Below are 23,461 nucleotides of genomic sequence, written 5' to 3' on the forward strand. Positions count from 1 at the left end.
AAATATAGCCTTGCCGTGGGATGTAGACTCAATAAAACATACTGTCGCCTGTAACGCATGTGAGCAGGAACGTGACCCAGTTAGGGTTCGGTTTGTTGTTTCACTTCGTTACTCATCATTAACAGTTAAAGGAACAATCCAACAATTTCACACAACAGGGACCGGCTGACTCATCTGGGGAAGTTACACTTTACTGCAACACTTCACCTCATGATATATATTGTGATTAAACATATGTGTCATTTAAATATCATATTACTCAAACACTTAAAATATCTGTGACTTCTTTTAAGACAGTACTGCTGTATTATTGTAATGCTTGCTTTGTAATTTTGAGCTTAAATGCTGATGTATAGTTGTAATTTTTAACTTTATTTATCTCTTTATATCTGTACTTCTGTCCTTGTCCTTGCCTGCAACAATTAATCGACTAACACATTAGTTGATCAAAAGAAAATTAGACGGCAATGATTTTGATAACATTTGCTGGTTCCAGTTTTTAAAATGTGAAGATTTGCGGCTCTTCTTTGTCATTTAGACAGAAAACAAAGAGTCTTTGGGTTTTGGGCTGTTGGTTGGACATAAGAAATCTGAAGACGTCACTTTGGGAACTTGTGATTAACACATATTATTTTACATTTTACAGACTAAATGATTAACGGATAAATGGTAGAATATAATGATATTTAGTTGCAGCAACATCTGGATTCCCTCTAAAGATCATTTAAGGTTTGAAGTTCAGTTCACACATCCAGCTTTTTGGTTTCCACCAGCTGCTGAAGGAAATATTCAGCTCCTCCATGTTCACCAGCTTCTCTGTGACTCTGCTGTACAGTGTTAGTTTTATGTTGGTTTTTTCTGAAAACAGCTGCCTGATGGTGGTTTGTGTGAACCAAAACAGTGAAGTTTCAGGTCAGGAAGCCAAAACAATGAGCTGAAAGAATCTATAGAACAATATCTCTGTGAGCCCTTATTTATATAATCCTACTGATTATAGCAGCTTTGATCTAAGCGAGAGCAGGTATCTCACCTCTGCGATGCACACCGGATCCTGCGGTCCACAGCGGATGAAGTAGAACTCCCCGAGCTTCCACACCTGGACGGGCCCGTCGGGTTGAGCTTTGCTGCTCACCGACTTATAGAAGGCATAGCTGCCTCGCTGGCAGGAGGGAGCACCCAACCACTGAGGGGAAAGACCAGAGAGCGCTGGTGAGGACGAGCTAATGGACCCGGTGTGGGTCAACAGACACTTGTGGCTTTTTCACTGGTAACAGTTCTGCAGAGCAATCGTGGACCAGAATTTTACCCACAGACAGAAATGACATTTATCCAGTGAAATCTGAGAAAGAGGCCGAAGCTTCCTGATAAAGTAACTCGAGCCTGAAGGTCAGTGAAAAAAGGAAATAGGTAAGAGAGGAAGCCAATATTCTTTAAACCTGCAGCTGTTTGAATCCAACAGAGAGAAAGTCCAGTAACAAATACACTGACTACATCTTTGTTGATCTGCTCGGTTTGCACATGTAATTTATTAGTTATGAGGCTGACGTCAGTTTCAACAAAGAGCCTCCCAGATGTCACTGATAAGTCCTGTTACTGTTGTGTAATGAGGCCTTTTATCTGACTAATTCACAATTCTGGAAAAAAAAACATTTTGCCACAGTTTTTCCAAGGCAAGCTTAAAATCCACATTATGAACCTCGAGCCTCATTACAGAAACCTTCCAAGTCGGCATTCCTACTTTATCTCAGTTTAGGATAATATTCAAGATTACAGGAAATGTGTGTCTAACTGCATTTAGGAAAAAATCCTTATAATAGGATAAGAATGTAGCTATTAGACCATCCTGACTGAGACTGATGTTAGCCTGTCAGAGTAGCAAACACTGTTGTTAGCTCGTTGGATAAGCTAAAATCGATGCTAACCTTTTGGAGAAGCTAACACTGATGTTAGCCTGTCAGAGTAGCATGTAGTAAACCTTTTGGAGAAGCTAACACTGATGTTAGCCTGTCAGAGTAGCAAACACTGTTGTTAGCTCGTTGGATAAGCTAAAATCGATGCTAACCTTTTGGAGAGGCTAACACTGATGTTAGCTTTTCCAGCAGGTTAACTTCAGTATTAGCCTCTGAGCTTGTTGGAAGTGTTAAATCTGATGCTAACCTTGGAGAGGCTAACACTGATGCTAGCCTGTTAGCTCTACACTTCCCTGATGATGTATTAGTGGGTGTATTTCCTCCTCCACAGACACAATTAATGCCTCCGACTCACCAAAACTAAAACTGAACACCCGTATTTATTTAGCAAGCTAGCTAGCCAGTCACACCTGTAGCCAGACAGATGTTGTCATGGATACAAGCAGTCTCACGTACAGACTAAACACAAACAGTTCAAGTTCACAGTTATAGTTAGGATTTTTTTTTTTTTTTTTTTTTTTTTTAACACATAAAGTCTGAGAAAGGACAGAAAACAGCTCTGAGTTTAGGAATCCATATCTGAAAATGATGAGAAACCTTGAGAGGCAAATAACTGGAACTGAAATGAGGTCACTAATTTGAGTGTCATCCTTTAATTAAGCAAAGTGTTGACAACCTGTTTGTTGCCCTAGATGCGAAGTCAGAGAAACAACAAGTATGAAGTATTCTTCCTGTGCGAACGATCAACATCTGATCCAAATTTCATGTCAAATAAAGATATTTCATGAACCTCAATGACTGAAATCTGAATCACAAATCAAATGTTTATTGTGGAGTCTGTGACCAGTTTACAGGCATATTCTAAATAACTTTTTCATGCTGAAGACTTCCAAATAAAGATTTAAATGCCACAGTCTCTTCTCTACATTCACTTGAGCGTGTCAAAGCAATAAATCCTGCAGAATCCACCTCTGACAATAAAGTTGCCCCATCCTGCAGCGAGGCAGGAGTTGTACATGTATAAACAGCACTCAAGGCAAGATAATGTAATATATTAAACAAGTTGGAGAGGAAACGTTAAAAATTAACTCCCAAGACCGTTTAGCATGACAGAGGCATATCTGCAGCCCTGATAGTCACTCAGAATATATTCAGACATCACTGGAGCTGAAAGTTTTGAGGCGTCTGCTCTTACAAAATGTCTGTCGGTGTTGCAGCCAACAACATCGTGACGGGAAAAAAAAAAACCCTTAAAAAGCTGAGACGAGTTAAAACCTGTGAGATCTTTATCAGCTGAACGTGTCACAATTTACTCGATTTAATTTATGAAAAAGAAACTACAACGGCGGCCAGCTTCCTCTTATCATCACACTACAACACATGGACACACTTCCTGTTCACCTAATGAACTGCACACATCATTAGACAGAAAACAAACTGATAAAAGTTATTTTTTTACTTTTACTTTCACTGCACAGGATAAAAAAGGCTGCGTGTTTCCAAGAAAGGAGTCATAAAACAACTACTGTTAATCATTAAGTATCTGAAACGTATCCAACGTGTACATCAGCTTTGTTTTGCCTCTTAGAATGTAATTATTATAAACTTGCATCATTTAATTAAATCTCACAGGACTCGCAGGATAGTTTACAGGTCGTTTGATAACAAATGTGTTATTATGCAGCTCTCTGTTAAAATGTTGTGCTGCAATGCAGCAGTCGGCGGGTAAATAACGTGCACACAATGGAAGGAAGTCATGTGACCTTTACTCTCAGGCCAGAGCTCAAATACACAACTTAAATATTGTGATCGTGATGTTAGACTTATTAAATCCTCTCAGATATTGTTTATTGTTACATGTTGATCTGACATGAGTGTCGTCTTTTCTAGGCTGCAACACAGTAAAGTCATTTTCTGATTGTTTCCCTGTTCTAATAAATATTTTGACATGACTGATGATTATTTATCAGAACTGTTATTGTGCTAACACTTTGTGAAAGTACCAACAGTAGATGGTGCTCGAGCGAGAGCCGATACAGCTGATTAGAAAACAAAGAGACTGAAAACTTAAAATTAATAAAAAATAAACTGTGTCAAAATTTCGAACAACCAGTGATGAAAGAAAGGACAATTTTGTTTATTTCTTTCTTCCTCTACCTATAATACTATTCATTGTTACTATTTACTTTGCAGATTATTCAGTGTTTGTTTAATTTCTTTATCCTCATCATCATTTATTTATCATCTTTTCATTCTTCATGTCAAAAAAACAAACACGACACTTTAAAGATTTCAGTAATCACTGCAAGTTGTTGGCAGCTGATGTGCATCCAATAATAAACGTATCGTTTCCTGCAGGTGATTCAAAGTAAAAGCCCCAATCCCTCCTCTTCTGTGACAGGCTTTTACTTTGAAATAGCTACAGGAAGTGCAGCCTTTGACATTTTGTTTTTTAACTATTAACTGTCTGTTTGCTGCGTCTGCTGCAGCTGTGCTCTGTCTGAGTGATATACTGAGCTCAGGTCATCGTTTCTCCCTTAAACTAATATTTTAGGAAGTTACAAACACTTTTATTTTTTCCTTACTTAAGAAAAGAACATGCAAGTGTTTTTTTCTGACAGTTTCCTTCCCAGTGGAATAAAATCCAATCCTAAAATGTTACAGACTCGCTATCAAATGAGCATCTGAGAGTATTTGGACAGATTCAGCTCGAGCTCCGTCGTTCTGATTAAAACCTCCATTTTCTTTGTTCGGTTTGCGTCTCGTGTGAATAAAAAGAGACGGATGTGTTGCCGCTGTGTCAGAGCGAAGAGCTGCATCTCTCTGTTTTCTGCCAGTGCAGGTTGTTTTGCTGTTCAGGTAGGATGGAGGAGATCAGGCTCATAATGGCTCCTTGAACAACACACTAAATGAACTAAAGTCTCAAAAGAGCTTCATTGTGCTTCATTGCAGCAGCAGCTCATTGTTGCAGCTCACGTTGAGTGAAGCACTGTTGAGGAAACATAATTCATCCCAGAGATGAGAGAAGAAGGTCAGAGCCACTTTTATTCCTGCACAAACAAAAGTAATTACATTTTTTGTGATAAAAACAGCTCAGGATCTAATCAGGAGCTTTTTCTGGAGCTTTCAACAGGAAGAGGAATTTAAAAAAAAAGGGATTTTTAATGACCCGTCCTATTTGTGTTCTCTCAACAGTTTAATTATCCCGACACACATCTGATTGTTTTGTGTTAATACATCAATGAAAACACACAGATGAAATCACAGAAACTTGATCTGTAACTCTGATAATCAATCGTTTTAAGTCACTTTGATGTTTAAATATCAGATATATTTTGCTTCCAGCTTCCGCCAATGTGAATATTTTCTGTTTTTCTTCTTCTTCTGTGACATTAAAAACAGACTTTATTTGGACATTTGAACTGTTGGAGGAACAAAACAGGCGTCCTGTGTTTCACTGTTGACACATCGACTGTTTGGTCTTACAGGTCTTACTGGTCTTATAGACGTGCTGCTGTCAGGAAACCTGTTCAAGCTTTATTCAGGGCTGACACCTCGATATAAAGTACCCAGAAGTCATAAAGGTAAAGACGCTGTGTTAAAATATGAATTCAATCAAAGTAAAACTCACTCATATAAATACCACTGCAGTTAAACTCAAAGTATCTGATGTTAAATGTACTTCAGTATAAAAGGTGCAAGTGGTGGTGAACTACACGTGTTTATATGTAATTATCAGATCTGATATTTGGCATTTTTCTGATTATTTCAAGAAGTGTTTTTTAAAATGAAACTCCTGATAAAACAAATTAAATCAAAAACTGCTACTTCTGATCTGCTGGAGTCTAATCTGCAAAGTAACTAATAATTAAAGTAATCAAATAAATGTAGTGGAGTAATAAGGACAAGATTAGCCTCCAAAATTCAGTGGACAGCCGATTACAATATGACAAAAGAAGCAAAAAAACCCAACAAAACTGATTTCAATAAGCAGTCGATCTCTATATTTGACCTTATTTTGTTCTCATGTTTCATTTCCAGCTGTGACAGTTAATAAAGACATCTAATGGATTAATAAAGAAGAATAACTGGCAGATTAATTGATAATTAAGATAATCTACAGCTCCCTAAAATGAATCTAATATTACAAAGAAATGTGAAAATATTTGCCATGTACGCAGCTATAAATTTAACCTGAGTGCTCTCACAGCTGAATATTTAAAAATACAAATATTTAGTTGATCTCAGTGTGTTTTAATAACCTCTCTTTTTTCCCAGCAGTCCTTCTGTGAGTGCAATTTTCCCCTTTTTGTCCCCAAAATGGCGGCTGTCCCACTCAGCAACAACGACCCTCACGTTGAGTTTGTCTTTATTTAATCTGCGGCTCGGTTTACACTGAGTTTCCTGTGTGTTTACACTCTGGATGTGATGAGGAGCTCTTGAGCCATCTCACCTCACTGGCAGATAACGCTCGCTGTTTGCGGGTGTTTACGCAGCTCAAACAATAAATCGAGCACACCTCGAGTGGGTTCACACATCTGTAAGGTAATACTGCTGCTGGGCGAATAAACCTGCAGATTTAATTTCACTGTTCTGTAAGAGGAAGTGTGAGAAGCCCAGAGACACTTGTGGGAAATAAAACTTAAACATAAATCCAAACACACCAAAGATATTCAGGAAGTTTGTCTTAAATCTGAGGATGTTTGGAAGCTGCTCCACGCCGCGACACGTCAGTAAACTATAAACATTTTTCCATTTGAACAGAAAATACGTTCCCTTTCTTGCAATCTTCAGCACATGACCCAAATATTAATCTCTGTATCTGTCAGGAGGACGCTGAGCTGCCATTTTGGATCCTGAGCTGCAGCTTCCAGTCAGCAGGCAGTGTGTCAATGTGCTCTGCTACAAACATTACTCACAGATAACCACAGAATCCACAAGCCAAGGTGACGCAGACCAGCTGAATGAAACAATGTGGACTCGGTCTGACCCACATGGAGAGCATTTTATTAGAGAACGGGTCAAATTTCTTCACATTGATAAACCAAAAATAGACATTTGCCTTATAATCAAGTTCCTTTTGTCATTTTTGCTTTCAACTTTGCAGCCGATTGGTTTGGATGGTAAAAAGCTTTTAAATGAAGCACAAAGGACACATAAACTCCGGCTCTCACATATCCTGCCACAGTTTCACTTCAGCGTTTTGGGCTTTAGGTCGAGTTATTTTGGTTGATGTTAAAGTGAGGTTTTATAAAAACATGTCATTTCTTTTTGTAAACACGAGCACAAATTAGTAGCTACAGAAGAGAACGTATCCATCCGCCGGTTACTTTCTTGATTAATCATGTAATTATTCACAGTGTTTTCCTAGGAGCAGTGGTGGAAAGTAACTAAATACATTTACTCAAGTACTGTACGTAAGTAAAGAAGCAGCCTACATCAGAATATTAGAGTATTTTCTATGTTTTGCTATTATTTTTTTACTCCACTACATTTAAGAGCCAAAGTAGCACATTTTTTAATGTATTTATTTTATATGTAACTGGATTAAACTTACTCTGATTTGTACTTTTGATACTTTAGCTCATTTAATAAAAGACATTTTAAGACTGTTACTTGAGTAATATTTGTATGGGTGACTTTTGCTTTTACAGAAATACTATTTTAACACAATATCTTTATTTTCTTACTGAAGTGTGACGCTTTTAACAAAACTGCACTGGAGGCAGAAAACTTTTGAGAACGTAGATTCTCAGAATTAATGATTTTCTGTCCAACTTATGAACGAAACATTTCAGCTGTAATCTAAATGTTTTTATACACTTTCCTTCAGATCTGGCAATGAGTTACAATATCCAAAGGATTACAAAGGACTGGGAGTAACATAATGGAGTCGGTGTCACAAACCCAGAACAAAAAGACCCAAAGCAACAGTCTGTTGGTGTTTATAGTCTGTTGGATTAATATCTTCATCTCTTTAAAGGTTAAAGAATCCCCTGAAACAGCAACATTACTCCAACAGAAGGAAGATAATGTATTTTTGGTGGGGACTATTTTCAGTGGCGGATTAATCCACTCGTGAGTATTTGTGAGATTGAGTCAAAATGGACGTTGTGTGTTCAGTGTAGTGAAGCAACATGTCACCTCGTGGATCACTGATGTGTTATGGAAAGTTTTTGGACAATGGAGCTCTATGGCAGAGAAGAAAAGGGGATATATCTGACTCTGATACACTCAGTGTGTTTAAATCATGCTTCCTCTCTTTATGTTATATTACAATGGATTCAAGAAGATAAAATCAACAGAGAATGGTGTTATATGTATGACACAGGTGACATGATGTTCCAGTTTTCTACAGCGACGTGAAACTGCTGCAGATTTCTGATAGTGAATCCATCAAACAGCCTCGGCTGCTCTGTAGTCTCCTGTTTGGAGTTTGAGGCCAACGAAGGCTGAAATACAACATGAAACATGATATGAAGCCCCACAGCTGCAACATAGGAGCTGCGCATCAAACAAATATTTCTCTGTGACACAAAGTCGAGCTGAAAGAAGCAAGTTTAGATCATTTTAGTGTTTTAATCATTCGTCTTAGATATTGATTGCTGTGGGTTGTCAGAGCGAATATTTATCAGTCACCAAGGAAAAAATAACTGATATTTGGAACTGAAAAACCTAAATCCAGTCACCTTCACACTACGTGTCCATACCTGACGCTCATATTGGGAGGTGGAGGTGTTCAATATTTGTGAGCGTGGATATTTTTAGAGAGACATCGGGACATCTCCAGCCAAGTTGGAGCCGACTAAAAACTTTTATTTTTATAGCTCAACCATGATGTGTTTCTAACTCAAACAAAGTAGTTAAGGTAACTAGATTATAAGACCAGTGTTGTGACAGGAAACATTGAAAATCCATCCTAAAGAAACATTACGTTGAATAAAGTTAGCCATGGTTTCATATAAAAGTACTTTGCCGACATTTATTCTGGCAATGGAGTTGACAATTACACTAGTACTAGTTACTGTGCAGATTCAGATTATTCACTTCTGATAGGCTGTTACTCTTGGCGTGTAACCAATCAGATACAGCGGTGGGCGGGACACTGAATGACCACAAACAGAGTAAAGCATTTTCAAATAATTTGAATTTGTTGGCCAAAGAAAAATGCTGAGTATTGTATCTGATAATCTGAATACAAAAAAATATTCAAACCATCAACTTGAATCAGAACTTCAGAAAAAGAAGAAAGATTAATACATCATTTTATTAATAATTCATTAATTATTTGAGTCAAAGCGCCAAATACTCTTCTATTTTTGGATCATTATTAATTTTCATCCATTTGTGATATGATTTAGATTTTTGTGAGTCACATAAATGGACTAAAAAATTTTTAGACAAATAAATTGATGAATAAATAGCTTGCAGATCAATCATTTGTTAAGATAATAGTTTATCGCAACCAAAATTAAATTCAAGATGATATGAAACATAAAATCCTCACGTTTGTGAAACTGGAAGCTCAGAAATTTTTCACATTCACGCTTAAAAAGATGATCAAACTAGTTGCAGATAAAATGTCGATTTATCACACAGCAGCTCTGAGGAGTGAACGAAGGCTGGCTCGACTGTTTCTGAGTGCGTGAGAGATTATTTTCATCTGAAGTGATTTAAAATAAGGTCACATTCGGCAGGCTTCTTATCCACATGAAATAAAAGGCCTAGTGTATAAGATACGGGCGCGGCCGGCTGTGCAGCTGCTATCCATTTACTCATGATAGATGTGACATGAAGATTCACAAAATAAATGTGTATAGAGAGTTTCCTCGGCTCTCTGATCCAGAAATAGTCTGTTATTAAACTGGAGCTCCTCGAAAAACGGCCAGTTGTCCCGTTTGAAGGCAGCAGCTCTCCTGCCTGCCGCCCAAATGCAGAATATTCTCAAATTCTCACTCCTGTGTTGATCATCCACAACCCCCACCCCACCCAGCACACCCTCCCCCACCCAATACCCATAACCCACCACAGGCAGCCCTCCCCCACTCTCCCCCACCCTCCCCTGTAGCTCTGCAGACCAGCTGCAGCAGGCCTGCGATCAATTTTTAGAAAAGATACCGAATAAAATGTCACAGCAGCAAATATCAGCCACACGGCAGCTTTAACACCACTACAGGTAAACGATGCCAGCGTATTAAAACACAATGCTTTGACATCAGGTCTAATTGCGTCACCGCGGAGTGTCAGAGACTTTGAACAGGCCCTGCGGGAAAAACTGCAAGACTTCAAAAAACCAAAACAACATGGAGTGAAACATTCCCATCAGCAACAAGGTATTTGTTTGAGAGGAATATAACCGTGATAGAAATCAAGATTAAAATGCAGCTAAAAACAGACAAGGTCACTACTGAATGTCACCGACTATAGGAGCTGAAATTACAGAACCCACAAGAGATTCAATAAAACAGAGTCCCTATGGAAACATTATAATGACACTGAGAGTAAAACAGATTCACTGCAGGCTGGATCAGATAAAGTCATTACACATCCTGCAGGTCCCTATAGGAACATTATAACCACACTATGTAATCATTAAAAAAATTCACCATAAACTCCCAGAGGTACATTTCAGGTCCACATGAAGAGATTACATTGAAAATTTACTGATAAATGAGTCGAATTAAATAAACTACAGAGTAACACAGACACATTGTAATGATGGATAAATGTACCGGTAGTATTGAGTCACAAAGACACAAAAAAGCTTTCTTATGTAATATTATGTTCAACAAAAGAGGGAAAAAAAATGACAGAAAAGAACCATAGAAACATAACAGAACTATGTTAAAATAAAGAATACAAGCTAAAATCTCCACTGATTATTCTAAACCCACCGAATCATTTTAAATGTTATATAATATGAGGAGGAAAATGATGTCAATGTCTTGAGCACCATTAACAGAATATTGGCCCCTAAAGGAGTATTACAGGTATATTTTCATGATTATGAGTCATTAAGTTAAACATAATAACTACAGAGAAACACAGAGCCATTATATTAATATAAACATGTCATATTTAATGCAATAAAGGCTGGAATAAATATGTGTTATGTTAAACTCGTGCAAGAGGGGACAAATAAAACACAAGTTTGGTTAAATATTGGAACTTAAGTGGCAGTTTGAGGTGTCATGGGAACTTTTCATGAACATTATAGTAATACTTTTAATATATATAATGCAAGATAACATTTTTAAAGATTAATACACAGCCGAATAGCCAGAATAAATGTGAGCTTAGTACTTTGTTTGTTCTTGTTGCAACTTTATGTTTCTCTCTCGTCACCATCCGCTCAGATATATTGACAGCAGTGAATGTTTGTGTAAACCACAAATACATTCAAGGTTGACACTCGTGCCAAATGTGGCGTTAGCTGACTTTCATGTCGGGAGGTGGAGGAGATATTTCAAGCGACAAGGCTGGTTATCGGACGACCACGCGTTTGGTTTTCATGCCTAAACCCAACCAGAGCATCAGCAGAGTGTTTGTGACTAGAGAGAAATTCAACCTAAACAAACGCTGACTTACAACATAAAGAAACGTTTAGTTTGAACTTATTTTTAGTTTTCCATAAATGTACATAGCTAAGATTAATTCTGGCAAATTGTTAGGTTTAGGCACAAAAACCACTTGGTCTGAAGTTGGGTAAACATGTTTTTGGCACCAGAAATATGTCTGGAAATTGTCTCCAGGTCTCCCTAAAAATATCTCGTGGTTACATACGTACGGACGGAAGTATCTGTGGTTTGCATAAACGTTAACTGATAACATTTTATCTTGACCGCCTGGCTGGAATATACTGGATACAGCACGAGGAGGAATATAGTTAAGTAAGAATAAACTTTGAACACAGTATCGGCTCCTAAAAAGAAGTATTAGATTATTATTGGAATATAAATCATTCATGAGCACGAGTTGAATTAAGATGCAGAAACAACCAAATAAAGTCTACAGACATAATATTAAACTTTATAGGAATATGACAGGTTTTTTTAGGTCATTCAAAGTAATAGCTTGTCACATTACTAAATTGTACAGACCCCTATAAGATTATGATAGATGTCTCTAAGGATTACTAATAGGGTCTAATAGGAACAGATTAGGATAATATTGAGCTCTATAGACAAAGTGTCCAATCAAATTAGACTCTATAAGAACATGCTGATTTATTATAACAGACAATAAAACCAAAACTAAGATCCACAGACACAGTATTGTCCCCTATCAGTAAATTACAGATATTTTAAAGTACCATGAGGGTAATAAAATAGGATTATGATAATCATGAAGTCGGATTAAGTCTCAGCTGTTTCCTGTAGGCCCCTATAGGAAAATGATGGATTCATTATTGAGCTCTACGTACATAATATGAGCCACTATAGAAATAGTAAGTTTAAGCAGTGATACGTCAGATAATGTCAGATATAGTCTATAATGAAGGCTTAGTATTATAATTCTCAAAACAAGATGTTAAAGGCTTAAAATTTGGTATAATAAAGACAATACTGAGTGCCAGGAACAAATTACTTACCATTAATTGAATGTTGTGTAAGTTACTACAAGAGCATCATAGATACATTTAAGGTTTATAATACAAAGATAAAATCTGTTCAGATCACTGGGGGCCTCTTCAGTGATAATGATTATGATTTTACCAAGTTTAGAAGCATTATTAAACTTGATACGATACGAAAAGGCACATAAAAGTTATAATAATACTTCTGAGCTCTACAAACGATAATAAGCCTTTAGAGGAATACTAAACAGGATGAAGACTGATAAACAAATAAAAGTGTGATGAAAACACAACTGAGCTGTACAGACAGAATATTAGCTACTATTTTTATTCATTAAAAGTATAATTTCAGTAAAAGTAAACATCAGAAAAGTTACCAAAGTCCAAAGTTGACACATTTAAAGTAGTTTAATTCAACTGTACTTATTCAAGGGTATACAAGTACGACAAAATAAGGAAAAACAGGAAAACAAAGTATGATAATATGTATTTATCTTACTTAAATCAGAGTATCTGACAATTTCTCCTTCAAAAGCGATCAATCGTCTAACATATTCTTGCAGACCGTTCATTAACTTCTCTACGACTCCTTTGAGCTCTAGTTGAGCAAAGTTATATTGTTTATATTATTTTAAACAGAAAACAAATCAATTTACCTTCAGTGTAAACTGAGCCAACTGACAAATATCCAGAGAAGCCACAAACTAAGAACTTCTGAAATGGATGCTTATATTTTATGCCTGTCCATCAGCTGACTGATTAACAGCTGGAGCTGCAGTTATCTGAATGTGTATCAGCTGGAGGAAATAAAACAAAGAAGAGGACTGATTTAGTTTTTAGCTCATATTTTTGTAAGCTGGAACCAGATAATTTGGGTATTCTTGCCTAAAAAGTGATCAATCAGCTTTAAAAGTGTTGCAGACTTATTTTCTGCTCATCAACTGATCTATAAATACTTTGAACTCTAGTTATAGTACAGTTATATAACTTATATTGGTCAAAACACAAATATTCAATTTTCCTTCATAGTAGAACCAGAAAATAGAGAATGTCTGATGTTTCTTTAAAACAGGATTAATTGATTACCCTAATTGTTGTTGGTTTATTTTCTGTCCATCAACTGATCGATTAACAGTTATAACTTTAACTTTTTATAGGTATACCAGCAAGAAAGAGAACACAACAATAGTCTTATAAGTAGTATATGTAGTAGCTGTAAGATAATTCAGAATTTACACACATTAGATGAGCTGCAACAAGAGAATTTGGGCTTTTTTGCTTTGAAAAATTACTAACTGATTGTCAGAATTGTTGCTGGTTCATTAACTGATTGATCAATAGTTTGAGCTCAGACTATTTTAGGACATACAAGCAGCGAAAAGATGACAAGAAAGAAGATTAATTCAGTATTTAGCTCATATTTGACCAGATGGAACCAGAGAATTTTGGCATTTCTGCTTTATAAGTGATTAATTGATTAAAAAAATGTTGTAAACTTATTTCTATTCATCAATTAATCTATTCTAAATCTAATCTAAATCCTTTGAACTCTAATCACAGAGTTTAATCACAGTTATATAACTAATATAGTTCCAAACAGATTCAATTTACCATCTTAGTCAATTGAGATAATCAGCAATTAATCATTTAAGAAGTTAAAACCACAGAATTTCTGCCATTGTTGCTTTAAAAAGTGATTCATTGATTGATTAATAGTTAGAGCTCTAGTTATCTGAAGGTATATAAGCAGAAAATAGAAATAAAGTTAAATTAAGTCGGTATTTAGCTCCTATTTGATGAATTGGAAGCAGAGAAATTGGTTATTTCTGTTAAAAAGTGATTAATCGATTATAAAACTGTTGCAGACTTATTTTCTAAACATCAACTAACTTATAAATCCTTTTAACTTTAGTTTCAGGACACTTATATTACTCAAACTGATCAAAACAGTCACAGATTCAATTTACTGTCTTAGTTGATGATAAAATCAGCAAATATTCACATTTAAGAAGTAAAAATCTGACAATTTCTGACATATTTGCCTTAACTTATTGTCAAAATGTTGCTTATTTATGAACTGGCTGATTAATAGTTTGTGTTCTAGCTATATAAAGACATATGAGAAGCAAAAACAAAGAAAAAGACAACAATAAAGTATGATAAATTAACCAGAGAACTTTGGTACTTCTGCTTAAAAAGTGATCAAATCGGCTATAAAATCAGTGCAGGCCTATTTTTTATTCATCAACTAATAAATAAAGCCTTAAAAATGACTTCTAGTATTAGTTATACTATAGTTATATCACTTAAATGTTTGTCTTGTACCTATAAAAAGGTCAGAAAAAACAGGAAATACTACACAACAAACTGAGAACAAGTCATCTGCAGAGCCACTTTTAGCCCTGGAATGAGCATTACACATATATTTACCTTAATTACAGCGACACCATATGAAAACCACCACCATCAAGTGTGTATAGTGTGTCGTAAACATACTATTATGTAGTATGGAAGTGTTATATGAGCAGCGTGCAGCTCCTGGAGGGGGGAGGGCCAGCTGAGGCAGGGCTCAGCCTAGTGGTGGAAACGAGGCAGGGCTGAGCAAGGCAGGGAAAATAAAAGCCACATAATATAATCTGAGCAGTGAGAGGCAGCCCACTGTCTAAAATGTGCACACACACACACACACACACACACACACACACACACACACACACAAGAATTTAAGATGGAAACCCTTAATCTGCACCCTGCCTACGTCAGTTCTCGTGATATTTCTGGGAATAATGCAGTTTTTTTTTTGTTTTTTTTTAACACAGTTTTTTTTATTATCATTATTCAGTACGGGAAGAGAGAAGGAAAGAGACATACGACGAATATTAATAATCAAATCAAAATAAATAAATAAATAAAATCCAAATACAGTATTGACCTTGGGTATATCCTGTTATTGAAAAAGCTCACAAGTTCACCACTGGAGGAAAAAAAAAGAAAAAAAAAATCTCACAATGCTGCAATGAATTAATATTTAAACAGACAGATTATACAAATATACAACCACCAGTGGGATATTAAATGTACCCAGCGCCACACATGAAGCTTCTCAGTCCAAATAAATGACTTTGTTCCGTTTTTTTATTCGGGCTAAAAGCCCACACTGCCCTCGCTGTGTGTCCTTCCTGTGTGCTAATCCTCCTTTATTTCAAGTACAAGAAACTCCACAACACACACACACACACACAATATCAACATTCCTCCTTAAACTGTGGCAATTACCGCCGGAGACAAAATGTCGGGAGGGATTTGATAATAATATCAATATGCTTCCTATTATCACCAGCACGTTACTGCTGCTCCACCTAGTCCCTGTCGAATAAAATATGTCAATCTTTAATATCACGTCGGTGTGAGAAATTAATTTTTTAAAGAGTCCAGCCGTTGGAAAAAAAAAAAAATGTCGCTGCGACGACTCGCTGCTAGCTAGTTTTGGTTGAAAAGGCTGACTAGCTTAAAAGTTTCCTGATATTTTCAGGCAGGCAAACGGTCGAGAAAATTAAATTTTATTTAGCTAATGTGTTGTTAAGTGTGGGTGGGGGTTGGTAGCCGGAGAGAGAAGCTGGAGACTGTCGACACGACACACAAAGAAATTAATCATTAACACGGCGAAAAATATCAGAAATATTAAAACTGGAATTTAACGACTGGGTCTCCGATATCAAACGAGGCGACAGCTCGGTGTCACACTCGACTGTTTCCCCGTGAAAACACACATATCAGCGGGTTAATTCTCCACCTCAGGAGCAGGAAAAAAAAAGTTGAGCCCCGCTGAATAAAGTTGTAATTGCAGTCAGAGCAACTCTCGGTGCTCTGGGCTTGGTTGATATGAGAAAACAATCAATACGACATGCTCAAACTAAATGAAATAAAACGCCGAATCGGGCTTCAATTCACAGCGACACACGGCGAGAATATTTCACACATCAACAGGTCGCGAAACCCGGCGGGGAAACGTGACATACATCGACATTTATTGGGAAATTATATCGGCTTTACCTGTATTGCATTGTGCTCCATTGCAGTCCTGCATTCCCTCTCTGAGGCCCCTCTCCGGTTACACCGCCGGGACTCGCCGACACACAAACAAACGCACCAGAGAGAAAAAATAAAAAAGCCAGCTTCTTTTTTTTTCTGCCTTTTTCTTTTTTTTTTTTCTTTTTTTTTTTTTTTCTTTTTTTGTGGAAATAGGACAGGATCTAGGTGTGGCCAAAGTTTGCCACAGAGTACAACTTAATGTTAAAGTCAAACGCTGGAAGCATCTTTAGCTTCAGCAGCGTGACGTACTTCCGACTGACACGGAACGTGTGGGCGGGGTTTAGGTCCGACAGGGTTCTAAATCAAATCCCCCCCATAAGAAAATGTTGTTAAATTAGCAAAAAAGTGAATGTAGTCTGGTGAACGAGGCGGTGGAGACACACAGGGCTGCTCATTCATTTGTGAGGTTTTTATTCAGGTAAAACTTTATCAACAGCTGCTCTCATGAACACTTACTAACACCATGTTCTGTCTGGCATCCTGGATGGAAACACACATTTAACAACAACTGTGTAATAGAATATAACTCACCTTTTAATTGTATATTTCAACATAGTTCTTGTTTTTTAAGTGAATTTAGCAGGGCCGTAAACAAGAAGTCAACATTGGGGGGGCACCAAATCTGCCAGGGGTCTCTAACAAACAAAGTATTCTTACTATTCTGAAGTGTAAAGAAAAAAACACTTTATTTATTTATTCATAACATATTGTGTTTTCAATCCATTTCTCTGTCTTGCTTCTTCTTTCATTGTATGTAATAACAGAGATTAGGGATTAAGAACCATAATCACATGATATCTAGAAATGTATTCATTATTTTAAATCCATATCCTAGATTTTGTAAATCATAGTTGTTATGTATTTATATATTTCCCAGCAGTCTTCGTGAGCTGGATGAAGGTCTAGTGACATTACTTATCATTTTGTTATTTTTGGGTGAAAAAAAAAGTTCTCCAGTGTGTTTGTCATTCATCGGGATCTTGGAATGACATCATACAGGAGTTAACCGCATTCCAGTACAAGCTGGAATACAAGTTGCAGCCATGTTAGAGATTGTGAGCTATTGTTTACAATACCAGCTGATTAAAGAGGCATTAGAACATTTCTTGTGCATGAAATCACCAAAGCAACGCGTCCACAGATAGAAGTTGGACAGAACTGTTTTGTCGGACTGATTTACTGACACACAAATAAGACAGAAGTCACAATAATCAGTTTATTCTGCTACAGAAGCACCCGTCTGGGCTGGCGAGGTGCGCCCAACTTTCCCAGTCTGACTTCAGGGGCGCTCCAGTGGAAAGTGTTGAAATTATAATCATAACTTACAAATAAACTTCAGTGCAAAGGCTTCTACTGGGGTACGGCAACACCACTTGGACAATCCACCCACAGAACTGCAGAACATTGTAATATTAGAATGGTTTTGATTATTTTTCTTTATTGTGATTACATTTGTTAATGATTAAATTGGGACACTGTGGTGATTTGCTTCATGAACTGTACTGATTTATGTCCTGTCCTTTGACTGATCGATCAATCATTTGAGCTGTAGTTATTTATCGGTTAATGAGCAGGAAAATCAAGTAAGATAAATTAACACTTTGGGCAGTTTTGTTTGAAAAATGATCAAGTGATTATGAAAAATGATGTGACTGATTTAGTTTCTGTACATCTGCTAATCAATGATTCACTTGTTTGATCTCCTTCCACCCCGAGCTAAGATATGTTGTATGTACAGTGTAATCAAGAAAATGATCCTTGTTCCTTTTATGAATGAAGAGTTAAATGAACATATTCTTTGATAAAGTGATAAAAATAGCTGTCTTTCTGGCAGATCTCTGTCTGCTGCAGAATCTAATAGTATGATTATTGTGATTATTGAGATTATTGTGATTATCTGACTGTTGAGAAGAGGCTCGTGTCTCCAGAGGGAGCACATTTAGTCTGCACAGCTCGGGTTAAAAATACTGCAGAGACACGCATCTGCCTGTAATTACAGCATCCACACAAAGTCTATATATATATATATATATATATATATATATATATATATATATATATATCTATATCTATATATATAGCTGCCTTCTTTTTTCAGCTGCCATATTCACATGTGGTCATCAATAGCTCAGGTCATGTGCCCAATATTTATTTGTATACTAGGAAACAAGCTTTAAATTGACATCCACACAGGAGCACACTGTGTAGGATATACAGGCCTGAAGCTTGAATATTCATTGACATAAATAATCACACCTGTTACCATGACAACAAAGGGTTTAGATGCAGTTTGCAGTGTCGTAGGGAAGTGTTCATATGCTTCACTCAGGCAAAAGTGCCAGTACAGCTGCACACTGTGTAGAAACAATACTCAGTCGAAGCACTGAGTGCAAATATTACCAAAGTAAAAGTATAAAAGTGACATCAGCTAAATCACTTAATTAACCTTAAAGGTGCAATATGTAATACTTGGCCACCTGTCAAATTCATACTCAAAACTAACACCTGGCAGCATTCACCAGAGTATAATCTAATTATAGCTTCTGTTTGCTAGTTAGCTCAGTTAGCCGTGCAGTTAGTGGTGTGGATGGGAGCTCAGAAGCTTTGGACCGAAGAAAGCCAATGCTAGCTGGTTAGCATGCTAACTTACACAGATATTTCTGCAACACAATACATTTATATTATTTTTTGAATGTTTTCCATTAAAGTTCTTACACATTATACTTAAAGACTAAAGCAAAGACTTCCATTCAGATATTATTGATAAAAAGTCCTTCACTCACATGAAAGTAACAGTACAACAACATGAAAATACTCTGTTACAACTCTGTTACACATTCTTTAGTAAAAGTACTCATTCCAGCCCCTTTCACTGTAGATTATATAAGAATATTTGTTTAAAACATTTAGAAAATAACCAAATTATCCATAGAACATGAAAATAAACCAGGTTTGATGTTTCTCTTTTTTACAGAGATGTTTACCAGAGTTAGCATGCTAAATAGCTAGCCCCATCCCTGGAGAAAGTCTTCCTCCCTGTGGCCCAAAGCTCCTGTGGTGGTGGGTTTAAACACCAACGCTGTCTGGCTAGCTGCATGGCTAACTTAGCTAACAAGCTACAGTCATGGAAGAGAACACAGTGTGCTGCAGTTAGCAGTTAGCTTAGCTCTGGTGGTGTATCGCCCCTATTTGTTGGCAGAAAGAATTCAACAGGTGGCAAATTCTTACATCGAACACCTTTTAATTATTAGATTGTTAAAACACGTCCTCAATCCAAGCTGGGTGGAAATCTGTTCTTTAGTTTATGTGTCATCCTGCTGACAAACAAACAAACAAACAAACAAGTAAACAGCCTTTGCACTTAAGTTTATGAAAACACAACTGCTGTGATGGAGGTAAAGAAGCGACGTGAGAGAGACAGAGACGTCTGAAACATGGCGGGTATAAACAGATGTTTTATACGTGATCACAAGTGAAAAACATTGAGAGCGACCGGTTTAAATCTGGTGTCTGCTGAGTCTTAATACGCTGACAAACAAAGACAACAATCATCTTTTTTTCCTGATGCTGTTTGTTTACTTCAGTAATTCTAAATCAGTGGTTCAGACATGTTGGCCCTGAGATGATTACTGGAGCGGAAAAATCATTAAAGAACAAAAGTTCAAACAGAAATTATGTTTATTTTTTGGGCTCTTCTCTGATCTTTGCTTCTTTCATGTTAAATGCATTAAAGTTTGACCTTTTCAGGACTCAGAAACGATTGAAATAAATTACTCAGAGCAGATAAAATCCCTCCTCTGTTGAATTGCTCACATGTTTATGGTTTATGGATATGAAACCTGTTATGTGGGGTCACAAGCAGACATTTGCTCTGTATTAGAGGGTCATGAGACAGATGGCTCAATTAGAAATGTATAAAAGCCTCAGTGATGAAGCTAAACTCATGATTTAACTCCACAAAATTAGAGAAATGCTAAACGATTAGAACAAATCAAATGTTTTGATGAGTTTATTCAGGTACAGCTGCTAAAATCAGGAAGAAAACACCTTTTTATTTCTGTTCAGCACTTTGTTAGTTAATCTACTCAACAATCCTCAGACGACTTGACTGTGACGACTGTGTTGCTCTATGAAATGATCAATAAGTAAAATTATTAAGGTCTCATTTTGACAACTTTGACAGATTTATATGCTAGCAGTTCCCCCCTGCTTCCAGTGTTTGTGCTAAGCTAGGCTAGCCACATGCTGGAGGCTCCGACTGGTCTTTTTTTCTTTCATCAGGAGAACAAAATATTTCCCCAAAATGTCTTTAATGCTTCAATTTGGAGGAATGGGCGTCTTAAAGGAAAAGTTCACCCCAAAAACTGTAACTCCAGTGCTCACCTCCTCCTCCCGCTGATGTAAAGTCAGGTGTAACACGTCTGTTTTGGAGTGACGGAGCTGCAGCACTGAAGCAGAGGATGACCTGTTTTAAAAATAAACAATCAAACAAAAAACAAAAACAAAGTCTCTTGTGCATCGACTTCAGACGCGGTGTGTTCTAACGCTGTTAGCTTCAGAGCAACAGTGAAGACTTCGGTAAATAAAAGGTGTATGTGATGTTTTTTCTCAGGGTTTTCAGGGATTTGAATTACAGAATTTGGAGCCATTTCATGTTTTTTTTTAATGTTGGTTTTTGTTTTAAAACAAGTCACCAGCTTCTTTCCATCATCATGAGGTGACGAAATAACAAAAACATTTTCATTTTTGGTCAACTGTTTCATTACAACTAGTTATCACAATATAAATATATAAATAATGTCAATATTGAAGCTTTAACATGTAAGCAGCATTTTAATGTGACTGCTGGTGGAACATGAGCTCAATTTAACTTCCTTAAAATGAGTTTCTCTTCTCTGTCTTCAGCATAGATTTATATTTTATAAACTGATCACATGTTTTGTTGGTTAAATCAACCCATCACCAGAGAATGAAATGAATGAAACATGTGAAGGCAAGATGGCTGCCAAGGACTGTTTGAGACCATGTTTCAGCATTTTATAAGGATAAACTCTCACTGTCAGACAAATGTAGTGAGTAAAAAGTAAATATTTGTTATGTTATATTTCCAAGATTCTGCTCGCATGAGAAAATATATAAATGTAAAAAAAAAATAAAATACATATTCATAATGAGTGTACACACACAAGCTGTTTCATGATAGACTTCAGATGTTATTCAGATCCACAGCTGACATGATTTACAGCCTGGTTGGTGATTTTAGAGAGAAACATGATCTCATGTGTCCTGGTGTGAGGAAACACAAGCTGCTGTTACCAGCTGCCTCCAGCAGGGGGAGGAAGCACGTGACTGCTTTAACTTCCACAAAACTGAAGTGAGCACTCCCTCCTCCTCCTCCTCCTCCTCCTCCTCCTCCTCCTCCTCCTCCTCCTCCTCCTGCATGACACTCATGTAGAGGCAGGCCTCGACTCAAACACTCATGGCAGCGTTTGAGCAACAGTCATTCAGCCTGACGTACAAATGTTTCTGATTCTCTTAAATCTCAAGGTCAACAGATCCTTCAGTTAAAGGAGCACTACACAGTTTTGGGTTAGAAATGTTAATCAGAAGACAAAGATCTTCCTTTTCTGCTCAAAGAAACTAAATCAACACTCTCCCTTTGTTCTCACGACTGAATAAACAGTCTCATACTGTCTGACTTTGTTTATACGTGGCGGACCCTGCCACATTTCTAGCTTCAAACAGCTTGTTTGTTCAATCATGGACACAAGTTTGTATTATTACCTCATTAATATAGTAAATATTAACATACTCAGCTTGAATTTGAGTTCCTCTTTCAGAAGAGTCTGGATTTAAAATGTTACTTAAAGGACCAGTTCACCCAAAAGTAAAAACAAACAAACAAACAAACAAAAACAGTCCTCCTCCTCCTGATGATATAAAGTACAGTGAAGATTTTGACTTAAGTTAATTATCTTGTGTTTTGGAGTTGATCCGTGTTTAAAGGTCCAGTGTGGAGGATTTAATGGCATCCACAACATCTGGATCGCCCCCTGGTGGCTGCAGACATCATAAACTCAAAGAAAATCAAAGTACACGTCAAATAAAATTCTCCCAACGATCGTTTCTGTCATTTGAGGTCATTTTCGTCATGTTCATGTTATTATATTAATAATAATGATTATAACAATTATGTTTAAACTTTATTTTTCCTGATAAGGTTGATATTAATGACTTATTTGATGATGATTTTAAAAAAAGATTTAAAAAATAGAATAATTGCCAGCTGACCTCTGCTCACGTTTGAGTCAGATTATTATCATCATTGTTGGTTGTTGTTAATAATTATAATAACAATAATTATATCTTGATTTAAATTGCACCTTTCGAAACACAGCCATGAACAAATAAATAAAATAAAACATACCTATATTTCATTTATTATTGTGCTATATAAATCAAGGTTTTAAGAAATACAAGATATGATAATAATGATTTAAAAAACTGTGCAGACACGAGCACAGTGTAGCACATGTGCCTCTTTATGTCCTGAGTTCAGGATTTTCACTGGATGTAACATTTGATTTAATGTACTAATTTACATTCAACCATCGCCCTAAAAATTGCACTAACCTCTAATTTGCAGCATCTAACATCTGATCATCCTTTAAACACTGCATCACATTAGTAAATCCAGCAGCACAGCGGCAGTAAACGAGCAGCTGCAGAGGCTGGATCACAGCGGTGTGTCAGGACCAGGCTGCAGCAGCACAACCGGCTTCAGGCTGCAGCTACACTTTGTCCTCTGCATGTCAGTGAGAGCTGCAGCAGCACAGATCCTCCACCTCCTCCTCCACCTCCTCCTCCACCTCCTCCACCTCCT

The 23,461-nt window shown here is 36.8% G+C and overlaps 1 protein-coding gene across 1 annotated transcript in view; it reads right to left on the reverse strand.

Moving 5' to 3' along the window:
• The window catches only part of zgc:77151 (uncharacterized protein LOC337153 homolog), a 38,487-nt gene extending 21,653 nt beyond the window's left edge, over positions 1-16,834 (reverse strand). Inside the window, exons 1-2 of the mRNA XM_037119196.1 lie at positions 16,540-16,834; positions 1,031-1,183 (exon numbers count right to left, since the gene is read on the reverse strand). Coding sequence (XP_036975091.1) covers positions 1,031-1,183; positions 16,540-16,560 — 174 coding nt within the window. The 5' untranslated portion in view covers positions 16,561-16,834. The remainder of the gene's footprint in view (positions 1-1,030; positions 1,184-16,539) is intronic.
• Between the last annotated feature and the right edge of the window lie 6,627 nt (positions 16,835-23,461).

Source organism: Acanthopagrus latus, chromosome 13 (assembly GCF_904848185.1).
Source record: "Acanthopagrus latus isolate v.2019 chromosome 13, fAcaLat1.1, whole genome shotgun sequence".
NCBI classification, from domain to species: Eukaryota; Metazoa; Chordata; class Actinopteri; order Spariformes; family Sparidae; genus Acanthopagrus; species Acanthopagrus latus.